General features: G+C 47.2%; 1 protein-coding gene across 3 annotated transcripts in view; it reads right to left on the reverse strand.

The window, feature by feature from the left end:
- The window catches only part of LOC135814165 (cyclic AMP-dependent transcription factor ATF-2-like), a 17266-nt gene extending 8215 nt beyond the window's left edge, over positions 1-9051 (reverse strand). The window contains exons 1-6 of one of the 3 annotated variants that reach the window (XM_065327242.1): positions 8769-9051; positions 8413-8521; positions 4565-4656; positions 3890-3916; positions 2791-3168; positions 805-894 (exon numbers count right to left, since the gene is read on the reverse strand). In XM_065327242.1, the coding sequence (XP_065183314.1) occupies positions 805-894; positions 2791-3168; positions 3890-3916; positions 4565-4656; positions 8413-8521; positions 8769-8825 (753 nt within the window). In that variant the 5' untranslated portion in view covers positions 8826-9051. Of the gene's footprint in view, positions 1-804; positions 895-2790; positions 3169-3889; positions 3917-4564; positions 4657-4819; positions 5804-8412; positions 8522-8768 lie in introns of those variants that run through there. The other 2 variants (XM_065327243.1, XM_065327244.1) reach the window with 2 other exon arrangements.
- Positions 9052-9076: the final 25 nt, after the last annotated feature.

The raw sequence follows: 9076 nt of genomic DNA on the forward strand, positions 1-9076 counted from the left end.
AGGCGCTAGGAGAGACAGTGGGCAACAGGCGGGTTTGAGCGTTAGGAGGTCCAAGTCCGGTCAGAACACGCCAACCACCTCACCTCCATGCGTCATGAAAAGTACAAAAGCAGTACTGAGCTCGCTGAACACGCATGGGAGCTGAAGAGCGAAGGAAAGCCACCAACTATCAGACGGAAGCTAGTGCTATTCGGATTTCCCACCTCCCTGTGATGTGTTGTGTACTCGTTGGCGCAACTAGCACCATCGTCCAACCAGTGTACGTTATATCACCATTTCACCACCAATACGCTGTCTAAATTGACATTGTTGCGCTCACCCGATCACCATGTACTGATTCGAGAAGTACCGGTACGAAAGGCCTCATCAGGTTCACAGCTGGCTTTGTCTTTTCATGCGATAGGATATGTATTTAGCGCCATTTCGCCACACAAGTATACGGAAACACCATTCGAAGATCCAGGGAGAGGCATACGATGTGTAAGCAGCTGATATTACAGGCAACAGTACTACAATCCTACAAAAATGGGAGAAGCCACTTGCATGCATTATACTGCTCATCACATACAGTGCATACTCTAGTGCCTTTAGGTGTAATTGAAATTTAGGTGCCTGGTTTCTCTACCGAAATCACAATTAAAGTTACACCGAAAATTGCATGTTTTACGGTACTTAGCGCCTGTATGGAAACTTGGACACTGGACTATTGTGATAGCAGAACAAAGCATGGTAGTGGCTGTATACAGGATGGGTACTGGGTGGGGTGGCAGGTGACAGGAGGGGAGATGTAATTATCATGCTCACCGCTATTGAAACAGCTGCTTCCACAGCACTCCTGTCCGCTATGCTTGTGACTGCAGTGGGGTGCATTTGCGACAGTGTTTGCTGTATGCGCTGTGACAGTGCGCACCCAATGGCAACAGTACAACGCACACATGCATGTACACACACGAGCGCACACACGCATACACACACACACACACACACACACACACACACACACACACACACACACACACACACACACACACACACATGTACGATATTGTACTCCACTGTGCTTGCTCAATGCCAGAAACTGGTCAACATGCAAACCTTGGTACCAGGCACCCTCCATCCACAGATAAGATACCCATCCACAGATAAGATAACCATCCACAGATAAGATACCCATCATGATAGGGGTAACTGCAAGTCATCCCCATGGTTCGACTACACGTAATACGACTACATGTGCTTAGCAACTAGAACAGTACATGCCACCTAACTGTCCAACTCATCACTAGCAGGGCACAGCGCCACTACTCTAATGGCGCGCCACCCTACCAATTTTTTCTTCAATTTTTGTGGGTTTTTTTTCGGTCCGCACAACGAAAATGTGGCCACAGGTCGATCGTTCTGGGTTCTCACTACGTGCGTACGTTGCATTTTGTGTGGCAAGGCGTTGAACATGGAAACATGGGTGAACTGTTTGTTCCCCGCCCCCCCCCCCCCCCTTCCCACAACTTTTTCCTACCTATAGCTAGAACCTTGCATGAGTGTATGTCTAAAATGCCTCTGAGACAGGACATATACACACTGGTACTAGCACCGCCAACATGTAGCCACCCAGACCAGCGCTAACACACACGGTTACCACGGTTACACTGACAACGAACATGCACACTGGTAGAAACGACCAAGACAAACAACACAGATACCCGTACCATACTTCACAGCACACACACACACACACACACACACACACACACACTGCGAAGATCTGGACACAGAGCGTTGCTACAGACTCGTAACAGCAGTACAAGAACAGGGATGCCAGGCATTTGGCTCGTTGATAAACTGTACCTTAACACTCCATATGGAATGCCAGGACAAATACAGCACTACTGTACAATACAAAACATTAAATTGACAAAATGTATTACAATTTTCTGTAGGCAATAGAGTGGTTTCACATCTATCACATGACCATACAGGGGGACGGCCATGTTGGTTCCTAGTCCAGTCAACCCCTGCATCTCTGGGTCACACGATGTTGGCCATGTTGGTTCCTAGTCCAGTCAACCCCTGCATCTCTGGGCCACACGATGTTGGCCATGTTGGTTCCTAGTCCAGTCAACCCCTGCATCTCTGGGTCACACGATGTTGGCCATGTTGATTCCACTGTCCATCTGCCATGATCACTTTCTGCACGAATTTACTTCAAACGTCACATGACAAAGATGGGAAACCACTCCATAGAGGATAACCAAGTTCACAGATCTTGTACATGTACTACTGACCATCCATATATGAGCAAAAAGAGGTGGCCAAAAAGCCAGAAAAGGCGGCAAATTGCCCAAATATGGAAGAAATGTTTGCATAAAGTAGTCCTGTACATTAAAGCTACGTCGCTAAACCCTTGCAAAAAGTACTCAATGCCACGAGGGCAGAGCCAAACACACAAGTTAGCAATGGAACTAGGCAGAATTGAGCTGTAACTCGGAGTTTCATGGCTATCCGCCAATCCTCAGACAGCACTCTACACTGCAATATCATCGCCCCATTCCCAGGCACGGCACCTTTATCTTTGTCTCTATCTGATGTGCTAAAATTGCTGTGGCAGTCCTTATTGCTTCTCTCCTATAACCCCGGGGACTTTCCATCAGTATCATCATTGTTGCCTGAGGATTGGCGGATAGCCATCAAACTCAGAGTTACAGCTTAATTCAGCATACTTCTAGTGCTAACTTGTGTGTGCATTCATGACCTATGATACCAGCTGAATAACAGGTCAGTACAATAACTAACCTTCTTTGTTTCAGGTGAAACTGTCTTGGCAGTCGACCGCACTGAGCTTGGAACGCCGCCAGAAGTGGCGCCGCCTTTCAGAAAGCTGGTTGGAGGAATAGCCATGGGAACGGACGCGTCGGGATTGGCAAGCGACGCTGGTGGCGGAACGGGAACAACGACGTTGCCGTTCATAAACGGACCGGTCAAGCGATTCGCCTGGCTGATTGCGTAGGTGGTGGACGTCGTCGGGGGTACAGTCGCCGATGCTCCGGCAACGCCACCATTCTCGCCCGGCTTCTGATCGTCATCGCTATGAGAGGGCGATGCAGCGGCACTTGCCACTGCCACGGCCGCCAGCGTTTCAACGCCGCTGAATTGATTCGTTGGCTCTTGGCTCTGAAACAGCATGTGGGCATGAAGCAAATGAGCAGCAGAATTCTCTCATAAGTTCAGCAAACAGAACACAACCCACCCACCCACACACACACACAAACAATGGTCTCACTAGCAGTACGAAAAAAACTATCCTTCAACGGCATTGACATGGATATCAGGCAGTGTCAGATAATCCAACGCCACAGACAACACAAGGACTTGAGTTCTGACCGTGCGCCCGTCTGAAGCGACGGGAAGGCTTATAACACCTCAGCGTAGCCAGGGCCCACTCGTACACACATTATGTATTACCAACACATTATGTATTCCCTCAAACTAGTGAAGATTTTATGACTTGGGGCTCCCCGCGTGCTAGAGTGTACGTGAAGTGTGTGGGTACAGTGAGGGCTGCGTCCCACCCGCCTGTGTGGATTCACAGGAAGTGTGAGTAACGAAGTCTGAAGAAAGTGTTGAACAGTCTCTGCTGGGATGACGACTACACCATAGCTCAGTGGTTAGAGCATCGCTAGCTACAAGCGAGGGTCCCTGGTTCGAGTCCTGGTGGTGACAGTCAATTTTTTCTTCAGACTTTTCCCGTTTGTCTCTTTCCCTCAAACTAGTGAAGACATTATGTATTACCAATACATTATGTATTACCAATACACACATTATGTATTACCAATACATGTAAATTACCACCTATGTGGCTTGCACAGCCAAGCCATACTTGACTCAGACTTACATTCTTCTGAATGCCAGCTTGAAAGCCCTGTTGGTGCATGCGCACATGCACGTGCACAAACGCACACACACACATTCACATGCACACACATATGTGTACACGTACGGACGTACACAAGACAGGGCAACAGTATTGAAACGAGGCACGTCAAGAGAAACTACAATCAGGATGTTACAAAGTTTACACTCGTACCGTAAGCCGACTTCAGCGTAAATCCGTATGACCTATGACTGGAGCAAAGTACCACAATACGTGTGCAAAAGCAATGACCAGCAAGTACCAGGCATTCATGTTTCATTCCGCGAAAACCAGAAGTCCATGTTGTATTTACTATTCAGAGATATCTCAAGGACCATGTTTCCAAGGTTTGATGTATTTCGCATCGCTAACGTACACGCACGTGTACAGCAAACCCTGTCAAAGTGACCACTCTGATACGGCGACCACCTGTCCCAGAGGACCTCTACAACTAGGACCAACGGACATCACTTCCACTGATACAACCCTGTATAAGGGGACGACAGCTGTACACAGGGACAACAGTTTTGAAGGGCCCTTGGCTTGAGCTTAGACAGCTTTCACTCTAGTACGTAGCAAGCTTAAGGGGATCATCTTAATGATCATCTTAATGATCATCTTAATGGTACATCACGCCTATTGTCTACTACGTCTTACCTCATCAAATGGATTGGCCGACTTTTGCATGTCTTGAAAAAGACCTTCTGCGTCACACACACGTAGGAAGCGAGTAGGAGTTGGAGTTTGATCTGCATGAACACACACCCCCAGTTTCAGTGATATTAACCGCCATGGCGGGCAATTTCTTCTACTTCAGCTCCTAGTTGCACTGATGCGAACTAATTGGCACAAGCAGTTAGCCACGTGGCTGCGCAGAGAATTGAGTAAACAAACATATAAATATACACATACCGTCGGCATCCAAAGATATGGTCCACAGCAATCTAGCTGTTACTCTCAGTTTCATGCAAAAGCAGCCATCAGTCAACCGTACAATGGGCAGTGGCAAACGCAGTTCATCCCCAAAGAGTGCCCAATAGCCAATACTTGAACAGGTCGAGCTTCTGGCAAACAAATGGAAGATAAGGCAATTTATACAATCTGCTGCTACTACTCAAGAGTTGACTGATTGGAAGAAGCAATGTTCAGGGAGTGAAAATTATGATCACCCTACTCCAAGCATAGTCCTTTTATGTGCCAATTGGCTACAATGCACATCGAAGGGGATGGCTTGAAAACAGCGGCGCCAAGATCAAATGGCGAGAAAAATAGCTCCAGAGCTAGAAAAATATTAAAATAGCACCAGTTGCACCAAGGTGCTGACACGCCAGGAAGTAGTAACTAGTATAATTATCACAAAAGGTGCTGCCATCATCTGGCACCAGCCCAGGACGTTCTTGGCTATTTCTTCACACCCCCTACATGCATGCTAAGTACCATAACCCTCATAGAGACACAGACACTGTCAAAGGATATAAACTAACAGCATAATGTACTCATCTGGTCAATTTGACACCTGAACCTATCCCTAGCACCTTCTTTAAACACCTGGTCTCTCAAAATTTAGGGTGTTTCGCCTACGCCATCAGTATATCCATACCTAGAAGTACATAGATACAGTCAGACTTCGATTAACCGCACACATCCGTTTTCCACAAAATATCCGGATAGGCGAGGGAACCGGATAACCGAACACCGGTTTTGTTGGCTGCATCGCGTATGCTGTAAATCTGTAGCCAGCTATTTTCTTCCGGATGGCGAGGGATCCGGATAAAAGAGGACTGGATAAGCGAGGTCTGACTGTACATACATGTAACAAACACGACAACAACAGTGGTGCCAACCACTGATAGTCACATGCTGATCAACGCACACCACAGACACATGTAGACAGTACCACATACACACACACACACACACACACACACACACACACACACACACACACACACACACACACACACACACACACACACACACACACACACACACACACACACACATATGCACATTATAGATTCTTGGTTGGAGGGAAGCAAACCAGGAGAGCAGTGACAAAAAAGCACCTAAGCTAGTGGTGCCAACTACATAGTGGCCAAAGTGCCGGATATAAGGACTTGCTTGCCATAAGGACTTGCTTGCCGTGGTGGCTTTAATCATCACTATATTCGACTTAAAAAGTAATGGTACGAAAGGCCTAGTCGAAACTATCAGTATGGGTTCTGTGCTTCGTGTGCTGATATGCACATACGCACGCCATGTACATACAGACATGGAAGCGCACCACACACACACACACACACACACACACACACACACACACACACACACACACACACACACACACACACACACACACACACACACACACACAAACAACATGCTCATACGCAACACATGTACGCTATGCATAACAGGATGGAGGATGAGGAGGAAGTTCAAGAATTCTTGCATTCACACACTAAGCCTCCAGGATTAATTTATTTCACAAACATAGACTAGCTAGCAAAAGTACAAAGGCCCCCACGAGCGTGCAGCTATTGCATGCGGTACAGTTTCGATAGGATTTCAAATTTTCGTCATTTCATGCTATGTGTGTGTGTGTGTGTGTGTGTGTGTGTGTGTGTGTGTGTGTGTGTGTGTGTGTGTGTGTGTGTGTGTGAGAGTGTATGTGTGTGTGTGTGTGTGTGTGAGAGTGTGTGTGTGTGTGTGTGTGTGTGTGTGTGTGTGTGTATGTATGTATGTGTGTGTGTGTGTGTGTGTGTTTGTGTGTGTGTGTGTGTGTGTGTGTGTGTGTGTGTGTGTGTGTGTGTGTGTGTGTGTGTGATCTTGTTCGCTATCGTTGCTATAAGAGAAAATCTGTGGGTGCACATCCAGTGCAGATTTGCGTACTTCTCTTGCGACGGGTGTATACATGGTGGTGGTGGTGTGTGTGCACGTGTGTGGTGTGTTTGTGTGTGTGTGTGTCTGTCTGTCTGCATGTGGTGTGTGTATGCATATCTGTATGTGTGTGTGTGTGTGTGTGTGTGTGCATATGTACATGGTATATGCGGGATGCATTCGTGAGTGTGTGAGTGTGTGGTATGTGTGATTACTGACGTTTTGCAAAAGGTGTCAATGCACACATGCATAAGTTACGTAGACATTAACGTGCCTGCTGACACAAGTTTGTACGCGCTACAGGATCAGATAGTGCAATGTCCATCGTTGATCCACGCACACGACTAAAAATACATCTATACTGCACACTGCAATACGAAAATAACGTCAACTTGAAATTCTGCCACAGCACCGCTGATGACGGAGCTGCACACTATCTAGGGCTACATAACATACTGTTGGCGTTACCCCAAGTGAACTTCATGCAGTACCAACAACCTCTAGACCGATCCTGCCCAGCACAGAACTATGTGCACTGGGCTTCAAGCAAGCGGCGGCTTGGCCAAAGTGACAATGCGAACGACAACAACTCGACGACTGACATATGAGCACGGGCACACATGCACACACACACACACACACACACACACACACAAACACACACGGACACACATACATGCACACGGACACACATACATGCACCCACACACACATGCACACACACACACACACACACACACACACACACACACACAGACACACACACGTGCACACATACACGCACGCACACACCACACACACGGACACACACATGCATGTGCGCGCACACACAAACACATACATACACACACACGCACATGCACGCACACACACACCATGTACACACACACACACACACACACGCACATGCACGCGCATGCACGCACACCCACACACACACACACACACCACACACACACACACACACACACACACACACACATGCACGCACGCGCATGCACGCACATGCATGCACGCATACACACACGCACGCGCGCACACACACACGCACACACACACACACGCACATACGTACGTACACACGTACACAAATTATATACACTGCCTCCACATGTATTGCTACCAACCCCCACATCCACCCACGCATATGTACAAGAAGACAATATTATACTGTTTTACAGCTAATAACAGTCCCACATGATTGTACAACTAACAAGCAGAGCAAAGCGGGCGCAGGACCGAACAAGACAGGACATACACGCCTAACTCTTGAACGCATGACATCAGCACAGTCGGAGTCACTCGATAAACAATAAACAAACTTTTTTAAACGATCTCTCGAGTTCGAAGCTACATTGTATGTGTCATTTTACACGCGCAACAAACGATAACTGGTTGCAGTACGATATACCGACCACATGCGAGCCCAATTGCCAAGGCGATGAAAAAAATGAACATACCTTTCACAAATCACAACACGACGACAAACACGCGACACTCGACAACTCGACGGCGCAAGCTGTAAAATGCTTACACTTCACTTTAGAATGGAGGACCGGCACAAGTCAAAGCACAAAAATAAATTCACATCACATGAAAGATACGGAGAACATGATTCACTTTACCTATTATTTGTTCGGAACGGGTCATCTTCAATCGAAGATCTTCCGCCTCACCCGGCTCTCCCTTGTGGATATCCATGTGGACATTCAATCGATCGATGTTGCTGAAGTTCTAAACAAACAACCGGCAAGACGTCATGACCGATCACTACATCACTGACCACCGCAGCATCATGGGACTTTCTCTTCTTCATCATCAATGACAACACAAGTGCAAAATGAACGAAAGTGATGTAATGGTATCCAACTAGTGCTTTGTCGTCATCACCACCACGCAGAGATTACAGAATGAGTTCACACCTAGATGGCTACAAAATGTGGAGGACAATAAATTTCTGCTCAGCTGTCATCTCACTCACCTGGTTACACCCCGCAAAGGAGCAGCAGAACGGACCTTTCTCCGATTCCTCCGACATTACGTGGCTGATGCTTCACCACGCACGACCTCGTGTGGGTGCTAGATTTTTTCCAGAATGAACCGTGGGTAAGCTGGCTGGAGACCAACCAGTGCAAACTTGATCAAATCGAGAAAAATTGTTCCAGATCAAGTGGATCGCCTGCTATACTGCTTAGGCCAGAAAGAGGTAGGTACCTCCTGGAACAAGGAGAAGCTCGAGGACAACGACGACGACAGCAAAAACAAAAAAGACGCAAGCAATGTGAATGA

Source organism: Sycon ciliatum, chromosome 4, assembly GCF_964019385.1.
Source record: "Sycon ciliatum chromosome 4, ocSycCili1.1, whole genome shotgun sequence".
Classification (NCBI taxonomy): domain Eukaryota; kingdom Metazoa; phylum Porifera; class Calcarea; order Leucosolenida; family Sycettidae; genus Sycon; species Sycon ciliatum.